Genomic DNA, 20,132 nt, shown 5'->3' with positions numbered 1-20,132 from the left:
GTGGATGGGGCTTTCCTTGTTTGTGTGGGCCAGTTGCTGGCATGCTGCAGCCTGGTACTGGTCCACGGCCCTGGGGTTGGGAACCCCTGCAATACAGTACAATATAATATAATCGAGACTTCAAAACTTAACCATAACATATAATAAAGCATTCATACCAATTAGGCTTAGCTAACATCTTGGCTGCAATGCCAAGGGAAAAGCTAGGTCTTCAAGAATGAAGATGTAGCAGTTTCAATGTATGCTATTTTTGTTCTTTGGAAAATATATTGTAGAAAACTGAATTGTATTCTTTAAAAATATATGACTGGCAAACTGGAATTTTTTCTAAAATTTCACTGTGTTTGGGCAGTACATTGAAATATTCCTGATTTTAAACAAATTATCATTGAAGGAGAAAGCTTGCTGGACATGGATTCTCCTCTTCATTCTTTGGGCTCTGTGAGGGAATGATCCCTTAAGATTTTTTGAGGATTATCTTCTAATATAACACTTAGAAGATACAACATTCTGTAACAACCGATACTATTCTGTTCTGGGCAGGATATTTAAACAATAAGCAGACTTGCACTCATTTGTTGCTTATCCAGGATGAGTGCAGAGCTACTCCCTCTTGGCTTACACTTAACTGATACTAAAGCAGGTAGCCCATGGAGAGCCATGAAAGCAACTTTGGAGGGGTTCCAGGGTCAAAGAGAATCAGGCAATGCACAAATGTTGTACATAAATAAATCTTGCCATTGCTTCTCTTGGGTCCTTGAACCTAATGGGAGAGATTGAAACCTTTTTACAGTAGTAAGAGTCTGGACTGAAAGACAAGTTGCTCTTCTTGTTGTGGACGTTCTTGGTTCAAGATGCAGCAGTACCATGGATCACAAGCCCAGGAGAGAAAAGTTTGGGTGAGGAGGCAAATGGAGAGCTGTAATGGCCGTGCCTGGTCCAGCTCTGGCCCCTGATTCTGGCTGTAAGATCAGAGAGTGTTTGGTGGGTGATGAAATTAAGTTTTGAGAAAGTGGGGTAAAGCATGATGTGAAATAGTTGCTCTATGACTGACTGCCATTTGTAATCTACTTTTCATCTCCCCAGTAGTCACATTTGATATTTTATCGGACGATTACTCAAAGGTAGGTCAACTTCTAATTTTTTTAATCATATGTGTAAATAGTAGTAAATTTGGGACTACAGTTTAAAAAAATACCCTGGCTTAGCCTGCAGTGTGAACCTTTTCTCTTCTTTTGCTCAGTTATGTCCTATTCTTGGAGACTACTCAGAGAAGTCTCTCCGGTTTTCTTGGCAAGGTTTTTTCAGACGTGTTTTGTTTTTGCCTCCTTCCCATGTTGAGGAAGAGGGACTGGCCCAAGGTCACCCAGCTGGTTTTGTGCCCAAGGTGGGACTAGAACTCAAGGGCTCCTGGTTTCAACCACTATGCTAAACCGTCTCTCCTGTGTGTGTGTGTGTGTGAAGCTAATAAAGTAAAACTCATAAATCCATTTTTTGGTAACTCCTGCCGTATACCCTTACAAAAGAGAGAACTAAACTGAACGAATGTGATGTCCCTCTGCCTTGTTATATCTTCTCTGTTTCTGAAAGAGGCTTCACATGCTTCATAGAATTTACCTTGTCACAGAATCATAAAGTCGGAGAGGACCTTGGAGGTCTTCTAGTCCAACTCCCTGTCCAGAGGAGAAATCGTCAGACCATCCCAGATAAGGAGCTGCTTGAGGAGCATCATTTTTGGAAGACCCCTGTTGTGTCTCAGTGAGAAAAAGCACTTCCTGGATATGCATTGGTCCACCTTGACAGAGATGAGGCAGGTTGTGTGATCTGCCTCAAGGGACCACGGGACAAGCAGTAGCCCCTGTGACTAGGGAGAATCTCTTTGTTATGTAGAAATAGATCCCCTTTGTTTCAGTAAAGATAAGTGTGGTGCGGCTTCACTTTGCACCTTTGCTTCAAAAAGGCCCTTGTTAACTCCTGAAGCAAATAATCCTTTCAAGGATTTACATAGCCCTAATGCAGGGGTAGGCAACCTTGGCTTTTTTTTGACTCATGGACTTCAACTCCCAGAATTCCTGAGCCAGCACAGAATTCTGGGAGTTGAAGTCCACAAGTCATAAAAGAGCCAAGGTTGCCTACTCCTGCCCTAGTGACATAATTTTTTTGAATGATGAATTCTTTGTTTTAAACAATTGCTTTGTTTTGTTTCAATGACGCTTTATAAGAGTATCAGTTGGGAGAAGTAATCCTCTCCAATGCAGTTTTGTGGCTTGTACTTTTCAGATCGTTTTCTTGCACAATGATAGATACGTGGAATTTCATTCACAACATGGCCGTTATTACAGGACAAGAATACCAAAATTTGGAAGAGATTTCTCATATCATTATCCATCCTGTGACTTATACTTTGTAGGAGCGAGGTATTTGTGATGTTTTGAATCATTATTAAATTCTACTTTTATTTTTCTACGTGGGAAATCGTTTTGACTAGTTCTTTTTTTTCCCTAAAAATTCATTTTCTTTTTCTCCCTGAGTAAAGTGATGAAATTATTTAATAAACACTTCTATCTAAGTCAAGCACAACTGCTGCAGTGCTTTTCTGAAATCAAATAGTTTTCTAATATATTTGTGCACATTTCAATCACGTGAATAACTGAGGACCTAAATTCATTTTAAAAATATTTGTAAAAGAACTGCAAAAATCATAACTGGAAATCTTGGAAAATTAAATGAGATTTTTAAAAAGCTTTTTTAATGTTTAATTACAACTTTGAAACATAATCCAGTCCTTTCCATGGAAGTGTAAGAATTGTCAGCCTTTGGGATTGGCAAGGTCAAGAAACAGGCACAACAGTTGAGATTGCTGAAATATTCTTTACTGTTGTAGGATAGAATTACAGAATCTTGAGAGCTTGATTGTGTTTGTCTCTGCTCCAAACAAAATAAAGGTGGGATTATTTTCGAGTTTCTTTTTCATGCTTTTTGTTTCTCAAAATTAAGTAATCGTTTTTGAAAATCTCCCCTTAACGAAGTGCTCATTCTTCCCCTTTTACCAAGACTAGGTCTATATTCTTTCCAAACAATGAAACAATTTTTTTTCTTGACTTGTTATAAAAAAAGGAGAAAGTGGAGTTATGTTCAGAATTTACATTGAAGTTACATTTTTCCCATTGACATTTGGTGAGGAATCTGTACCTCTACCAGTATCTCTGTACATTGTAGAGAGCCTGGAGCAGAATTTCAGAATAGCTATGAGCCGACTGTCTTAATGGCTCTTTGGGTGACATGATTGAATTTCTGACACTCAAATAACAATGCCTAAAAATCTTTGTTTTTTATATATATATATACTTTTATATTTATAATTATATATTTATAATATTTACATTTATTATATATTATTTTAAACTCCCCTTCAAGGCAAGCTGATCTCCTCTTGACTTCAGAGACAGGTCCATGTCATTTTTGTTACAAAAATACAGAAGTATTGTAAAGTACTGGGATTTTTGTCACTCACCCAGTATTTTCAGACATGTCAATCCAGATGTTCCTATTACCTAAAAAGTAGTTCACAAGCAATGGCCAAAAATTACTAGAAAAGCAAACCTAGTGTCCTTAAAGTTGCTGATTGAGGTTTGAGCAGGATGGTTATTTTCTTGTCTCCAAGAGCTCTAAACATGCAGTAAACGATTGTGTTGCAGTCTCCTTGGGATGAACGGCTGTATGGAACACTTGTGGACCATCACAAGTCCTCTTCCTGTCCAGAGTAGAATAGCGAAGAGCCAATCTACTCACTGGCTCTTCATTCCATCACAGCCATCTTCTTTATCTTTAGCAGAACTAATTTAATTCATCATTTCTTGCCTGCATGGTTTTTAATCTTTCTTTGTAAAACTCAGGAATCAAAAGCAAAGTGAGTGTTTTCTTTCTTGTTACAGTTCTGAAATATACAGGCTAAATCTGGAACAAGGAAGGTATTTGAATTCTCTACAAACAGATGCTTCGTAAGTATATCTTCTGCTTTCTAATGTAAGAATCTTTTTCCAGTAGGTGGAGCCAAACTATATAAGATCTCTGTAAAAACACCATAGATGGATAACAAGCTAATTTCTAAACAATCTGGGTTTGGTATTTATATGTGTGTGTGTGTTTGTGTTTGTCCACATACATACAATACTATATGTACATTGTAAATGTTGAACACTATTCACGGTCAGCATTGGCTTATTACATTAATTCTAAAATCGGCTGAATAGTCCAGCAAAAGCAGAAGGAATCTTTCTGCCTGCAGACCTCACTTTCTTTTTAAGTTTAGTGTTTTCTTTCTACAAATTGTAAAACAAGCCATGATTCACTATGCTAAGATAGCTTCTCATGACATTTGAACTAGGAATAATAAGTTGATTGCTGAGGGTTTGCTCCATCATGGGAGGAGTTACTTTTAATATACGCATCCCTCTAGTTTGTACCCAGATTATAAAGCATTTGTTTAAATCATCTGCAGATTGGGCCAGGATGGCCAATTAAGAATTAAGACATTTGTATTTGAGATATTTTAGGGGGAAAGCAAATGTTTCATTATTTCTTCTGTGATAATTTCTGGTTTTGAATTTATATCATGATGCATATTTTACATCAGAAAGAAAATACAGTAATTCAAATGCAAGCCACTGCGTTCAATTTGTCCTATATTATTTTTGCTTTCTATATATTTTGATTGGTTTTAATGTTTCTAACAAACATGATTCTTGAGGATTTTATTCCCTGTCTGCATTAAACACTTATTATTGTTGTTTTCTAGAGAGAATCATGTATGCGACATAAATCCTGTACATGGTTTATTTGCCACTGGGACGATTGAGGTAAGCGAGTTTAAAATTGTGTACTCATTCTCAAGAACTGGTTCAGTTTTGGGTCAGAACAGCATCACTTGCCCAGAAGTGGGAGATAGGAGAAGATGTAAGGAAAATGTAAAGCTTCTAGAAATATATTTTAAAGAGTCATCTCCAAATTTTTAATGGAAAATGTTAGCAGGAGAATCTCTACAAATGTTACCTATTAAATACTGAGCAGAGGACATTGATTTTTGGAAGTAAGAAAAGATAACTGGGAAGTGGAAAAATGTATCCTGGAAAAGGATGTTGCTGGCTGTTCTTTTTGTTCATTTTGGCTGGAGGCATTTTACTATAAAAAAAGTTAAATAATAATCAACAATTATTGAAGCTTCACTTCTCTACCCTTTTATCTACTCTTCTATCTAAGAGTAGATAGATCTATTCTATTTAAACTCAACAAAGTTTATTCCTAAGTAGACAGGCTGAATCAACACTGCCATGGATCCAGATAATTCTGCATCTTCTAGAGAGCTTTCTAATTACTGATCTGCTTTTGTAACAATCTTCTCTAGAACAAGTTTGGATAGTGGTCATCCATCAGAGATGGATCAGAGGCTTCCCTCTCGAGGAGTCAGCAAAGTGGCACCTGTTTCAGGGCTGCTGGAACCTCCTCCCTTCCTTCAAAGTGGTCTTGGCCATTGCTTAGATTCAGCTGCTTATCCTTATCCAGCTGGCCATCGTGAACAGCCTGGCAAGGCAGGGTCCACATAATCGAAAAATCCTCTTCCACTTCCTGAAGCTCAGAGTAATCCTCGACTTACCAATCATTCATGTAGCAACGGTTCGAAGTTACAGAGGCACTGAAAAAAGTGATTTGCAACCAGTATTTGTGCTTAAGACCTGCTATGGCATCCCTACAGTCATGTGATCAAAATTTGGGCAGTTGGCACAACCAGCATGTATTTATGACGGTTGCAGCATCTTGGGGTCATGTGATCACCGTTTGCAAGCTTCCCCAGACATCTTCCAACAAGCAGTGTCAGCGAAGGAAGCTGGATTTGCTTAGCGACCGCCTGATTCACTTAACAACGGCAGTGATTCATTTAGCACACGTGGCAAAAAAGGTCATAAAATAGGGCAAGACTTACTTAACAAGTAAGAAATGAATTCTATTCCCAATTCTGGTTGTAATTCGAAGACTTACCTGTACTGGTAGATATTGCCTCTATAATCTTAATGGGGTTCTATCCAGCTTCAGCTTGGAGTAAACAAACAATTATACCAATTAACTGTTCAACCAGACAATCACAGTTTACACTAACTGCTTCTTAGGGCCCTTTCTTCCCAAATAGAGCTCAGCTACTCCATATAATTCAGCTGGCTGATTCTCTGCAGGAGCTCTGTTATTCTGCCTTTGGAATCTCCTGAGTTATGTTGTTCAGAATCGGGGGAAATCATGTCAGATTCGACTGCAGCACAATATTTAAACTGGAGGAATAAATGTGCATTAAAATAATTTGGTAATTTCTGTAAAAAGCAGATCAGGAAGCAGGTGAACCATGGTGAATTATTCAGAATAACCGAGTGGCATTTTGCTTTGTTTTTCTCAGGGAAAGGTGGAATGCTGGGACCCTAGAGTGAGAAATCGTGTTGGGATACTGGATTGCGCTTTAAACAGCGTGACTGCTGATCAAGAGTATGGACATATTCTAAATATCTCTCCTGTGTCGTATTTCTAACAGAAATAATATGCTGTCAGATTCAGATTTGGGGTGTTAAGTCTGGGTCCAGATTATGATGACCTTTACTGCATCTGAATGAAGTGTATTTGAATTTTCCCAGGGTAGGTGGCCTGCCCGCTGTTTCCGCCCTGAAGTTTGATGGAAGCTTGAAGATGGCTGTTGGAACATCTACAGGGCAGGTATGCTATGTGTACACCTTCTTACAGCACTCCTCAAGGGCTTTGAAGTAAACTTTTTGCTGACTGAGGCCAGGTTGCCCCCGCCCTTTTGGCCTTCTGGAAGGACATTAAAACCTGGATTTGGTGGCTTGGGGTTCTGACAGAGGTGCTCTGTGTTGGGGGTGGTTGATTGACTAAGAAGTCCTTTTGTTTCTTAGCTTTGTACCTAATGTTTCTAATATTTTAATATTTATTATTTTAATTGTAAGTCACCCAGACTTACTTTGCAGAGTGAGATGGGTGGCATATAAATTGGTTGACTGACTGACTGACTGACTGGATGAATGAATGAACGAACGAACGAATGAATGAATGAATGAAAGTTAATTCAATAAGGCGAGCTTGTGAAGGGAATATGGTGCTGGAATATTGTAATTCGGATTGCTTAATTCTAGTCTAAAGACACTTGTGGATTCTTCAAAAGGGTTAGTTGATGTGTTGCGTGTTAAGTTGGGTTATTGATGAGAGCTTCTGGTGGTTTTTTTTGTATAAAAAAAAACTTCAGCCAACCAAACAAAACCAGACTGAATGGAAATCTAGTTTTAATTATTAGTATAATTCATACCCAGAGAATATTGTGATAGCTCCTCTAAAGTTTTAAAGGGTAAATAAAACACTGTTCTTGAATGTAATGAGATTACTGTAGGCCAGCCAAACTGATGGTTGGATGATACACTGTGACCTGTATTTTGCAACATATAAATAGAGATTTGTCAAGTGTACAATGGATGAGGGTTGAGCTAGTCCGTTCCAAAGCGTTTTGATAAAAGTATGTAATAGTTATTCTAAATAAAATAATGCTTAATGCTGCTTGATTTGCAGACCAATACTATGAATTAGTCTAAGAGATTTTGTTACTTAAAAGTCCCTGTGGTGGATTTACAGAATATTCAATAACCCAAAATATCTCTTTTATTATTCTCAATTTCAAAATATAAATGTTATCTTAGGTTTGTACCTGTATTAAGTAATACCTGACCACCAAATTTGACCTATTGTTTCTGGGCACCAGGTCTTACTTTATGATCTTCGGTCAAGTAATCCATTAATAATGAAGGATCACCAATACGGTCTACCAGTCAAATCAATCCAGTTCCACAATGCATTGGATCTGATTATTTCTGCTGATTCACGAATTATAAAACTATGGAACCAGGACACGGTAAGGATATTGATTCTTGTTTTCTGTCTGAACACCATCTACTTTCTGCTGTTATAACTAAATCATAAATAGCATGTTTACTTTCGGTGCCCCATTCGAAATAAAAATAGTGTTTTATTTATATTTAGTATGCAGATAAATCATAATGGTAACTCTGTTTAGTTAAGTAGAAGTGCTCCAATTCTTCTATAAAAGGTGTTTGCATGTCTTGGATTTTGTAAAAACTGAAAGTCCTACGGCAGGGGTGTCAAACTCAATTTCATTGAGGGCTGCATCAGCATTGCGGTTGCCCTTGAGGGGGGGGCGGGGGAGTGTGGCCAGTGTGGGTGCAGCCTACTGGGTGGGCGTGGATGGAGTGGGTGTGGCCTACTGGGTGAGCATGGCCAGCTTACATCGTTCGCGTCAAGAGTGCCTGTGGGGGCCTGGGCAAGAGTGGGACAGATCTGAGGGTTTCTGGCAGAAGGGGGTGGGACCGAGGTAAGCGCCAAGGCGTGGTCCATTTCTTCATTCCTCACAAAGAGTGATACCTCCCCAGCATGCACCCAGGGGGTGGGGCCGGCACGGCAGGGGCTGGTTCCTCGCTGTTTCTAGACGGCCTTGTGGAGCTAAGACTGAATGCCTTTCAGCATAGATGGCCACCACAAAATTGTACATTGGCTCCCTTCATGTTTCACCTTTGCATTTTAGTCTATGTGCTTATGCACAAGATTAAAGTGCATTTAATTTTGAATTGTGGGCTTAATAAAGTCTTAAGACAGAAGAGAGCTAGACAGATATCAGACTTGCAGAATCTGTTTATTGATGTCAAGTCTAAAATTCACCAACTGAAGCCAAGGTGTAAAAGATACAATTGGAATTAATGATTTCAATGCCCAAGAATTTTGAATATCAAAATTGAAATGAATTCTCAACTTTTTGCTATACAGATTCACTTTTGGTCATTGTCCACTTTCCAAGCCTTTTCTGATTTGGGGAGTAGAATCATAATGATTTAAGCAGCCATTCTTGACTGGTAACTATACAACACACACACACACACACCCCAAGGACTTTTAAACTGTATCTACAGCAAAATTACCGTATGGGATTATAGAGAACTCAGTGAGGAGTCTCCAAACGAGGAGTCTCCTTATTACAAAACAGATCTAATAGATCTACTTCAAAATCACCTCTGGTTGTGTGTAATTGGAAGGTGGTAGGATAGGAAGCAGCTTTATGTTTCCGCTTTGCCTGGAGCTGGAAAGTATCTCATCCTTTGGTTTCAAAGTTGAGGTTGGAGGAAAATCTTTTTCTTAATTATTAAGAAAGCAGCAGACGTGGGTGAGGTCCCAGAATTAAACAGGGAGGGAAAGGAAGAGTATTGTACCTAGAGGCAAAATGAAACTATTAAAGAAACAAGTGAAGGGAGGAATTCACAAGGGGAAAAAAAATAAATCCTATTTCAGTGTCAGACTTGGAGTCACGACTATTCGCATCCTTTGTTTATTTAGCTGACTCATCCTGGATTCAGTAAAAACTAAGTTTAGGATGGTTACCTTTTCCCCTAAGAGTGGCCACTCTTAAGTCTATACCAGTGTTTCTCAACCTTGACAATTTTAAGGCATGTGGACTTCAACTCCCAGAATTCCACAGCCAGCATTGCTGGCTGTGGAATTCTGGGAGTTGAAGTCCACATGCCTTAAAATTGTCAAGGTTGAGAAACACTGGTCTATACCATGGCACCTTCATAGGCTAATCTCCACACATCTGGCCTTTGTTCTAGTACAGCTATTTCACTTTCCAGATGTCCACCAGCTCCAGAATTCCTAACGGGGGGCCATGCCGATAGCTGACTGAAGTCTGGGTGCAATTTAAGATGCTGGTTTCAACTTATAATTATGGCACGTTGCTAGGTTGCTTAGAGGATTGCATCTCCTCACTAGAGTTGGCCTGGCCTCTTTGATTATGCTGGGAGAAGCAGCTGATTGTTTCTCATACTTAGAAATCAAGGGGGTCCAGAGTCTGGAAGCATTGTTTTTCAGGGAGATAGGACTAGCCCAGGGGTAGGCAACCTTGGCTCTTTTATGACTCGTGGACTTCAACTCCCAGAATTCCTGAGCCAGCTATATACATGGCTCAGAAATTCTGGGAGTTGAAGTCCACGAGTCATAAAAGAGCCAAGGTTGCCTACCCCTGCACTAGGGCTATGTAAATCCTTGAAAGGATGATTTGCTTCAGGAGTTAAATAGGGCCTTTTTGAAGCAAAGCTCAAGGTGAAGCCGTACCACACTTATCTTTGCTGGCTTAGGAATTCTGGGAGTTGAAGTCCACGAGTCATAAAAGAGCCAAGGTTGCCTATCCCTGGACTAGCCCTTCCATTGGAATTTTCTCTATTTCTGACACTGTCTGCCTTCTGAAAAAAGCTGAAGTCTGTTTTTTTTCTTGAAGGGTTTGCTGATCTGATATGTTATCTCTGAGTTTGAATTATTTTATGTGGTATGTTTTTATATTGTACATTTATATTGTATATTTTGTGAGCTGCCAAGATTCCTGTGACTACACTGAGGTATAAATTTGATTGATACCAATAAACGAAGCCCATATATGAAGGCTACCAGTTTAGGAATACATATCCAAACAAAGGGAGCTTCTGTGTAAGAACCAAAAAGGTGGACTTCTCACCTTTTTCCCGGCATACCACAAACCTCTTCTGCTACAACCATGATTTTGCATAATATTTTCCCAGTATTTTGATCCCAGCATGTTGTGGAACAAAAGGAATTTAACATTTCACTTGTCTCGGGGGGGTTGTTTTTATGGGAGAGAGGAAAGGGGCTGGGGCTTCCTCAAACATCTTGCGGTCATTAATACAATAAATTGCTCTCTTCAAAGCAGTAGGTCTTCTTTCCTCTTTCATACCTTCCTATACATAACACTCACTTCTAAATTAAATCTGGCTCTGGCCAAACATCTTTTTCCTCTACATGAAAACATTGAAATAGGTTGTGGAAAATATTACAGCGGAACGGAAAATCCACATACTTCCCACGGAAAGGGAGAAAATACTTACTTTGAAGGCCCAGAAAAACGTATGTTCATGCACGTTGGATGAAAAGTGTAAAGCAATGGCTGATCCAGCAGACAGATAGGAATTCTGGGTTGGCAGAGGTTTGCTTGTAGTACTTTGTTTAATTGACACTTACTCAAGGAAAACATCTCCAGTATATGAGCCTTGCCGGTATGTTTGTTGTGTTAAAATCTTCAACATCTGTGTCCTCAAAATTTGCTTGCCAATTTTTTTTTGGGGGGGGGGGGGACTCCAGACAGCAGAAAAATACCAGAAGAGTAATTTGCTTTCTTCATACCTAGCAATACAATTGTCTGATTGTCCTCTTCTAAATACTTTGGGAGTAGGTGGGATTGGCTGCCAAGGAATGTGGGGTGCTTAAAATGGCTACAGAATCTGCCTTCAAATGATAGAATATGGAGCTTGCTACAATCACCTTGTGCCTCAGTTATGGTTTATCTACTGAACTGGAAATACTAGAGGACACATTGTGGAAGTGAAGAGCTATGTGCTATGGAGAAGAGCTTGTTGGCAATAAAGATGAGTCTAGTCTAGCCAGAGCTAAGAAATCCTTTCTTTTTCTGAAGAAGAAATTTTGATAAACTTGACAGCCACTTAAATCAATAGATTTAGACTGGACTGTGCCATTTGACAATATGGATAGTCTTATGATTTGGTGCATGTTGTTTATTAAAAGAAATGTAATTTGGACATGGAAATTTGCTGCTAGATATTCTTTGTATGGTTTAGGTAACAATAGTAGATGGATGGATGGATGGATGGATGGATAGATAGATAGATAGATAGATAGATAATTTTACACTCTTAAAAAGTACTAAAATTTCAGAGTGCAACAGCTATAAAAATCAGGCTCCACATAACATAGCAAAATTGAAGACTTTGAACCAATTCCTTTCTGAAATAGTAATGAAATTGTTCTATTTAACTGCACACACTTCCAAATTAATATTAGCAATATGAAGACAATAACAATATTTTGGCAGATAATGAGTTATTGTCTAAAGAATTTATTTATTGAATTTAAATGCTATCCATCTCATTGCCCAAAGACTCCTCTTTCTATAATATGAAATTCCTTACTTCCTTTGTATGCTTTCATTAAGAACTGTGTGACTTCATTTTTCAGGGGAAAATATTCACGTCCATAGAACCTGAACATAATATTAATGATGTTTGCCTGTACCCCAATTCAGGTAAAGTACGAAACAATATCTGAATTTTCTGGTCATACAGATTGACTCATAGCTTTCCTGACTGCCCAATGTTAGATAATTTCTTGAGTATTTGGAAGGAGGTGACCCTTTTCATTTTTCCTTTGATAGTATTTAATGAATCATCTATTGACCATTTCAGAATTATTAATAATTTTAAACAGCAATGGAGCATTTTTGCTCTTACGGGCGAAAATATTTTTCACCTTAGCAATTTTAAAATATATGAATTTCAACTCTCAGAATTCCTGAGCCAGCTGTGCTGGCTGAAGAATTCTGGAAATTGAAGTCCACATATCTTATAGATGCGAAGAGTGAAAAGCAGTGGGCTGTACTGTATACTGAATCCTTCATGATGATTGGATAGAGAACTGGTTGTGATTTCCTAAAAACCTGTCCCATTCAAGGGGTGATGAGTTTGAGATGTAAAGGTAGACATATACTTTATCATTATTCTTCATAGAGGTTTTTAATCAGTTCATTTCTAAATTCCAAAATCTTCATCTCTCATTGAAAATATCATCATGTTAGAATTGGATCATTTTATTCTCCCATTACAAAATTTCACTGTCAGGTGTCTATGATGTCTTAACAGTGTCTCCGTACATTGTCTTTTACTAATGAGATTATTCAAAGTAGTCAGGATTCTCCCCCCCCCCCAATGTTTGAGTCTGATGCTTTCCTGATTTATTACAAGTACCACTTTGAGAATGTGTAACTTGCAGCTCAATGGGCACCTAACTGGAGAATTGTTTTATAATATCATGTCCTTATTAGTGCTTCTCTGGAAGTATTCTTCCACAGGCATATAGAAAAGGTCCCTCCACAGCATGAATACACATTTTTCCCTGGTTAATGAATTGTTCTGAATTTAAGTTTATATTGGAGTGGGGAATAGTAGAGATTCTTCCTACTGAATTAATCAAGGAGCCCATTATATTCTTTTTGGTGTCGAAGGGGGGGGGAACCATCTTTATTGGATGCCTGTTATTTTTTGAATGGGAAATTAAAATACAAGACCTACCTGCTTTAAATAGGGCAGTGATGACGAACCTTTTAGAGATCGAGTGCCCAAACTACAACCCAAAACCCACTTATGCATCGTTGAGTGCCGGGTGGGTGTGGCCCATTGGGTGGGCATGGCTGCGGTAATAATGGCAGACTGGGTGGGACTAAAAAGTTCAATCAATCAATTTCAACTTTTCAAGATCTTTTTTTTCCCACGAGAAGTTGAAATAGAGTGATTGATTGAATGAGCCTTTTTTTTTCTTGCACACGGCGACGGATGTCTAAAGCGAAAAGGTTTTATAAAACCCAGCTGAAGGCCTAGGACTGGGGCAACGGTGCGCGTGCCCACAGAGAGGGCTTTGGGTGCCGCCTCTGGCACCCATGCCATAGGTTCGCCACCACTGAAATAGGGTATCCCTTGAGCTCCAATTCATATGTTCTGAAACTTGGAGTCCTTGTGCTATAGTTAAGCCCTACCTCTCCCTTCCCCCAAAGTCACTCAGACAATCTTGGCTTCCTGCTGGAAGCTGCACACAGTTGTGTACATGTTGATTTTCACATGAGCTAGGATCCTGCAGATTGTCACTCTAAATCTGTAACTCTGCAGGAAGCTGATACCATTTGATGGGATTGGCAGAGTTTAATTAGAGTGCTTACAGGAAGCTGTGGATTTTTACTGCTTGCATCTTTACTGCAGTGTATGGAAGTTATTATGGATGGTCATGCTTAAAAAGTCTTTGTGATCGCTGTAGTTTGATTAGTATTCTTGTTTTATATTATTAACTTTCTTGTCCAGGAGTAAGGAGGGTAAATTGTGGAAGTAAATGTTGAATTTAAAAAAAAAAATCTGCAAAGATTGAATTAATCCCATCTGGCTGTAAAATGGCACTTTTGTCCCCCGTGTTCAAGGATTAAGGTATAGATATTAATTAGAACATATCTCTTATTATTGTTAGAAGTCAACTATACGGGATAATGCAACATTCAAAAATCCAGATTTATTCTAAGTTTCTTGGTTGTTAGAATCTGGTTCTCGGTATAATATCCCAGATAAAAATAATGGTCTTGTTGACAATTAAAGATAAACAAGATACTGCCCCCTGCTCCAATGCTATCAATATTATAGAAGAAAAACAATTTCTACTTTGTCAAATATCAGTATTGGACTGATTTATGTTTTTCTCTTAATTAATCTGTAAGTGTACTTGATTGAATGCAAGGTATATGTTGAAAGATGGGAGAAAAGGTGGTTACTTCTGGTTGCTTTGGGTTAAACATTCTTCTGTCTGAGGTAGAGTTGCTGCTATATCAGTGGACCTGTTAATTATTTTTAAAAAATGACTTTGGATTGTATGGTATTTCAGCTTTACTCCCACTAATAATCTTAGTTAGTTCAATCTCCTCAAAGTTTAAAATGGAGGAAAAGTTCTGCATTTGAGACCAACAATCTTAATTTTTTTGATCCACAGGAATGCTGTTCACAGCCAATGAAACCCCTAAAATGAACATCTACTACATTCCTGTAAGTAATATGAGTTGTTAAGTGAGCTTTGCTGTTTTGTCTCTGGGCATGATAGAATAGATCTGTACTCTTTGTATTTAAAGTTGGCATTCAATTACAAGGATTATATACATATTTGAGTATATGAGTTACACTGATGTTGAAAAAGAAACAGCAGTAGTACTTCATGCGTGCTTTTTATTCTTGTCCCACTGAAATTACAGTTTATTTTATTTCACTGAAATTGTCTTTTCATGATGGCAGTACCTCCATTGGCCAACCTAAGCAAGGTGGTATTTCATTTGTATTGCAATGGGAGATCACTAGAAGATCCCAGAGTTGCAGTTAGATTGGGAGATTGATTAGAGGCAATTTGTTCCCATTAATACATTGTTTGACTACATGGCTTTTTCATAAATAGTATGTGGCTAGGATCTAATATCGTCCCTAGATATTAGCGTGATAACTCAGATCAGTCTCCTCCAGAATGTCTGGAAAATATTGCCAAAGGATTGTGGACCTGTAAAAAGAGTTAATAATAAATACAAATAATAAATAAAACATGTTTTTGAAGGAGCAAGAAGGTAATGATGCTGTAAAGGAGAATTCTGTGTTTCAATTTTCTGCTGTTGCCCTCTAGTCTTGCACCTTTGATTAGAATCAAGGTTTTTTTTATAGCTCAGCCTATGTACAAAAATTGCTACAGTCAGCCAGGGTGGATGCTACACGTTAAATGTTAAATTTAATTGACCACTTTTTCCTCCGTTTTTGTACACTATTTTTTTTCTTTTCTTTTTTGTTCTGGTTAGGGTCAAATGTATGTTTTTGTTTTGTTTCATTTTGTTTGTTTGTTTTATTTTATTGTCTATGATAAAGCAATAAACTTATTTAAAAATGTCTATAGTCATTTGAAGTTAACTGATAATTTCCCCTTGATTTCCACTGTGGACAAAGCTTGGTTAATGAGACTTTTTCTGTCTTATGCAGTCACAGTGAAATGTAAAATAGCTGATCATTGGATATCAACTTTTTTCACCAATAAATGGTGTTACAACTGTAAACATAGCACTAAATAAAATAGAAAATAGATTGGAAAGAAACATGTTGCTTTACTTGTGCATTTCACACCCAGCATTAACTTATTTCCCTAGAAAGTGTACCTTCTCTTTCCTGGGTCTTCTTATGGTAATGTGGCGAAATACTTGCGGTTCATCTGCCAATATTTTTGAGTATAATCTGCCAGACAATTGTTGAGTCTCCACAAAACAGGAAATGTGGGCTTCCTATCTGTTTTTGGATAAGTACTTTCAATCTAAAAAGTAGCAGGTTGGGCTTATTCACAACAAAGGAAATCCTCTACTTCCCATCATAACATGTTGCCTCAAAGGAAATGCGCGTGTGTGGGCATAGGTGCGGAAGCCATCCAGTGTGTGACTCTCAGGAAGTAATTTTGTGGCCATCCTGTAGAATCTTTTAACACATTTGGACCGCTGTGTCGGGTGTGGGAGGAGACCCTGCGGTCCTGATAAGCAGCTGGATAAGCAGATGTGAAAGAGAGATACTTCAGTTAAAGGATGGTGGTAGACTATGGACCAAGGTGGGTCTGGATGGGAGGGGACATTTCTCAGAGCCCAAAATGTTCTATGCAGGGAAATGCTTTAGGTAGCATGTTGTGGGCTGCACTTCACAATGTAGGCAGGACTAAAGCAAAAAAGAGTGAGGGAAATATAAAAGTGTGATTGAATTGAATAATTTTACAAAATTATACTGACCGGTTAATATGATTATTCTTCATTGAATTATGAATTTCCCCACCTCTGACACATAGAACATTAATGTTAATTGGCAAGATGGGTTGGGAGTCTAGAGATAGGTATCAAGGCTATTGAGGGCTGCATGTGGCCTTCAGCACAAAAGGTGCCAGGACCCCACCCTTCCAAAGGGGAAATGGTTATGGGGAAAATAGAGAGTGATAGGTGGGGGCAGGAGAACCACACCAGGAGTGAAGGCTTTAGGGAAGGAAGCGGGGGAGTTATGAACCACACCCCGCCCACTTTTGGGATTTCTATTGAGAGATCTCGGATTTTGCACAGACAATTCAAAATGTTGAGGGGGGGTGTAGAAATAGGAGCCATATGATTATTTATTGATTTACTTCCTAAATATGACACACCACTGAATAGGTTGGGAACTGGGCGTGAAGAAGGTGAGATGTTTATATTAATAGATACAGCTTTAGCAGATGAATATTGGAAAATGCCCATGTGGAAATAAGTATACATCATTAATAATACAAGAACGTTCATACCAAAACTTGGCTTGATACGTGTTTTCCGTTCTTTCATTTAAAAAAATACCCATTCAGTTTTTAATTATGTCCCATCTGTTGTAACATCCTTATTTTAAAATGTGAATTTTTATCCTGAAATAGAATTAGGAAGCTCTTCAGAGATATAAAAACAGACACTGCCTTTAGAAGTTAACCAATGCGGCTTTGGGATTCCCGTCACATTGGGTTTAAATAGAATCCCTCAGGTCAGGATTAGCTGTATTGGAACAGGAGAGCAAAAAAACTAGTTGTGGCTTGCAGCGACCATGTTATGGCCCTGGAGCCGGGAAAACCCAAAAAAATTCAAGCCAATTCCCCCCTCCCCTTTGGTGTGTGTGTGTGTGTGTGTGTGTGTGTGTGTGTGTGTGTGTAGTTGGGAAGATTTAAAGTCCTATAGGTACCATGAGCATTACAAGACATCCTGACACTATCCACTATGGAGTATGGTCCTCACTATGTCATGGAAAGTCCTCAAGCTGATGGAATTATACCTCCACCTCTACATTTTGAAAGCTATAAAAGTCATTGGGTAGTTATACCTAGTGAGAAGGGCAGATATTAATTGATGTATAACCAAAGGAAGCTTTCATGACAGCTCCTTTCTATTACGAATATGAAATCTAATTTAGTGACATATTGTTTGGCCAGAAGACCATTTAAACCAGGGGTCTTCAAACTTGGCCCTTTTATGCCTTGTGGACTTCAACTCCCAGAATTCCTCAGCTAGGCACGCTGGCTGAGGAATTCTGGGAGTTGAAAGCCACAAGTCATAAAAGGGCCAAGTTTGAAGATCCCTGATTTAAACAGTGGCCTTTCTGCTACTTTACAAAGTAATTGTAGACTTAGGTACAGGAAGGATTTGGGGGAATATTTGGAAATTATAGGCAACTGCTTTTGCATTCAAACTTTTAGGGGAAAAACTGGCATGCTCCTTCAATATAATGCATCCTTTCAAAGCTTGTAAAACTAGAAGAAGATGCTTTCCCCATATTGATGGATTAATATGCTTGTCAAATAATGAAGAGCACTGTTGAGTCTACTTATACAAGATTTCATTTGGCCAGAAGATGGCAAGGCAACATGTACTTTGTTTGGCTGTTCTGTTCTTGTTCTGGAAACAATCCTGATTGCCTCCTCTATCCTAATTAGCTTCTATTGACCTGCATCTCTGTTCTGTGGCAATTGATTATTGTGGAGAAATGTATAGCAGGATGATTTTGGAGTAGTACCAGAAAGTGTTTGAATCTTTAGATTTGTCTGTAGTCCAACAGTACTCTGGCCCACTTCATCTAAATTCAATTAATAGAAAAATTCTGCTTTAAAAAACCAGCCCAAACAGTATACTCCGTCATCCCTTATTTCAGTGATTCTCAACCTGTGGGTCGGGACCCCATTTGGAGTCGAACGACCATTTCATGGGGGTCGCCAAACAAGGATGTCCGCCATTTTTTCCCCCTTTTCTTTGGCCATGCCCCTGGCACCCGGTGATGTATAAGTGGTTGGGGGTCACCACAACATGGGGAACTGTATTATGGGGTCGCGGCATTAGAAAGGTTGAGAACCACTGCCTTATTTGATCGTACTGACTGATATTGAATTCCTTAGTTGGAATGTACATGAAGCCCTAGGATGGTCCTCTCAATGGGGTAAATCAGGAGTCTTCAAACTTGGCCTTTTTATGACTTGTGGACTTCAACTCCCAGAATTCCTCAGCCAGCATGCCTGGGGTAAATGGAGCTAGTGTTTTGAATGATTAAATCAGAGTCCTGCCCTGAATCCAGCTGAAATGTGTCATAATCTGAAGTGAGTTGAAGCAGTTTCTATAAAGAAGTCAAAATACCTTCAAGCTGATGTTAAGGATTGATTAATAGATGCAGAAGACATTAGACTGAAGTTACCGCTGTCAAAAGAGGTGGCACGAGTGGGTTTTTTTTTCCCAACAAAGGCGGTGAATGTTGGCAGAGTGTGTTCAGTAAAAAATCTTGACATTGCCTTCTTTTGTTGTTTATTTAACCAGATTCTCTTGATCATTTAATGAGGTTTAGATGAAACTCACATCACATTGTAGGTCACAGCATTGCAAGATTATGAATGTTCTAAATTTTCATGTGATTTCTTTCACCACTGCATGTTTGAATAACACTGCCATTTGTTCCCTCTTATAATATAGATGACACATCCTATATTAAATATCTGGCCTAGAAATGAACAAACTTCAGAATAAGAGATGAGCCTGATCTTGCACTAGGGCTGCTCAAAGAGACACAAGCCTGCCTTTGGCCACCTAAAGGGGAGAGAAATAATAATAAAAAAAAAACAGCACAGCAAGAAGGAAAGGAGTGAAAATCATCTCTGTCAGAGCTTTCTTGTTGTTTGGAGTTCTCATGGGTTCTCCTCCTTGGAGCAACTGGCTCACAAGACTAAGCAAATATATCCCTAATCCACATAGTGATCAACAGTGATTGAGAGGAAAGAAATCAAAGCGAGATTGTGGGATCTTGAAGGATGACGCATAAAGCATAATGCTGAATTGGTCTGGATTGATAATAATGTTAGAATTCCCTAGGCTGCTAAATGCATAACATTAGCACAGAAATATAATAATGCCCATTATACTTTGTTTGGACAGCGTCTTCCAGCGGGACACCCACGGAGGAAAAAAAAAACTGCTTGTCCATGGGAAGATCCATAGGATTCAGTATTTTTAAGATTATGCTCATCGTCTCCATAACACAGTTCTAGGCAGAGTTTCATTATGGCCCACTGACTTCCTGTTGGATATTTAGTACAGCCTTCCCAGTGTGTTGCAGTGCAACTCCCAGCACACTGTGACCACCTGATTGGAGAAAGCTGTTATGATATTCCACTTGGTGGGGTGTGAAGGCCAGCAGTGGATTCATCCCCAGGCCTCTGGCGACTGAAAAGCAAAGCAAAAACTTTATTTTTCTTTTGTTTTCCTCCCTTCCCTTAACTTTCTTTTTGAAGAAAAGAATACAGAAGCAAAAACGGAGACTGAAGAGGGAGGTCAATCAGACAGGGGAAGAGAGGTCCTTTACTAGTTG

The 20,132-nt window shown here is 38.8% G+C and overlaps 1 protein-coding gene across 1 annotated transcript in view; it reads left to right on the top strand.

The window, feature by feature from the left end:
* Positions 1-20,132, top strand: part of NOL10 (nucleolar protein 10) — a 38,357-nt gene that overhangs the window by 5,749 nt on the left and 12,476 nt on the right. The window contains exons 5-13 of the mRNA XM_039331872.1: positions 1,087-1,124; positions 2,281-2,417; positions 3,936-4,001; positions 4,799-4,859; positions 6,443-6,528; positions 6,675-6,753; positions 7,805-7,954; positions 12,148-12,214; positions 14,710-14,762. Coding sequence (XP_039187806.1) covers positions 1,087-1,124; positions 2,281-2,417; positions 3,936-4,001; positions 4,799-4,859; positions 6,443-6,528; positions 6,675-6,753; positions 7,805-7,954; positions 12,148-12,214; positions 14,710-14,762 — 737 coding nt within the window. The remainder of the gene's footprint in view (positions 1-1,086; positions 1,125-2,280; positions 2,418-3,935; positions 4,002-4,798; positions 4,860-6,442; positions 6,529-6,674; positions 6,754-7,804; positions 7,955-12,147; positions 12,215-14,709; positions 14,763-20,132) is intronic.

The sequence above is a fragment of the Crotalus tigris genome, unplaced genomic scaffold (genome assembly GCF_016545835.1).
Source record: "Crotalus tigris isolate CLP2741 ecotype Arizona unplaced genomic scaffold, ASM1654583v1 scf7180000024439.5362192, whole genome shotgun sequence".
Lineage (NCBI taxonomy): Eukaryota > Metazoa > Chordata > Lepidosauria > Squamata > Viperidae > Crotalus > Crotalus tigris.
Note: the sequence above shows the minus strand (reverse complement) of the source record. Positions and strands in the feature narration are given on the sequence as shown.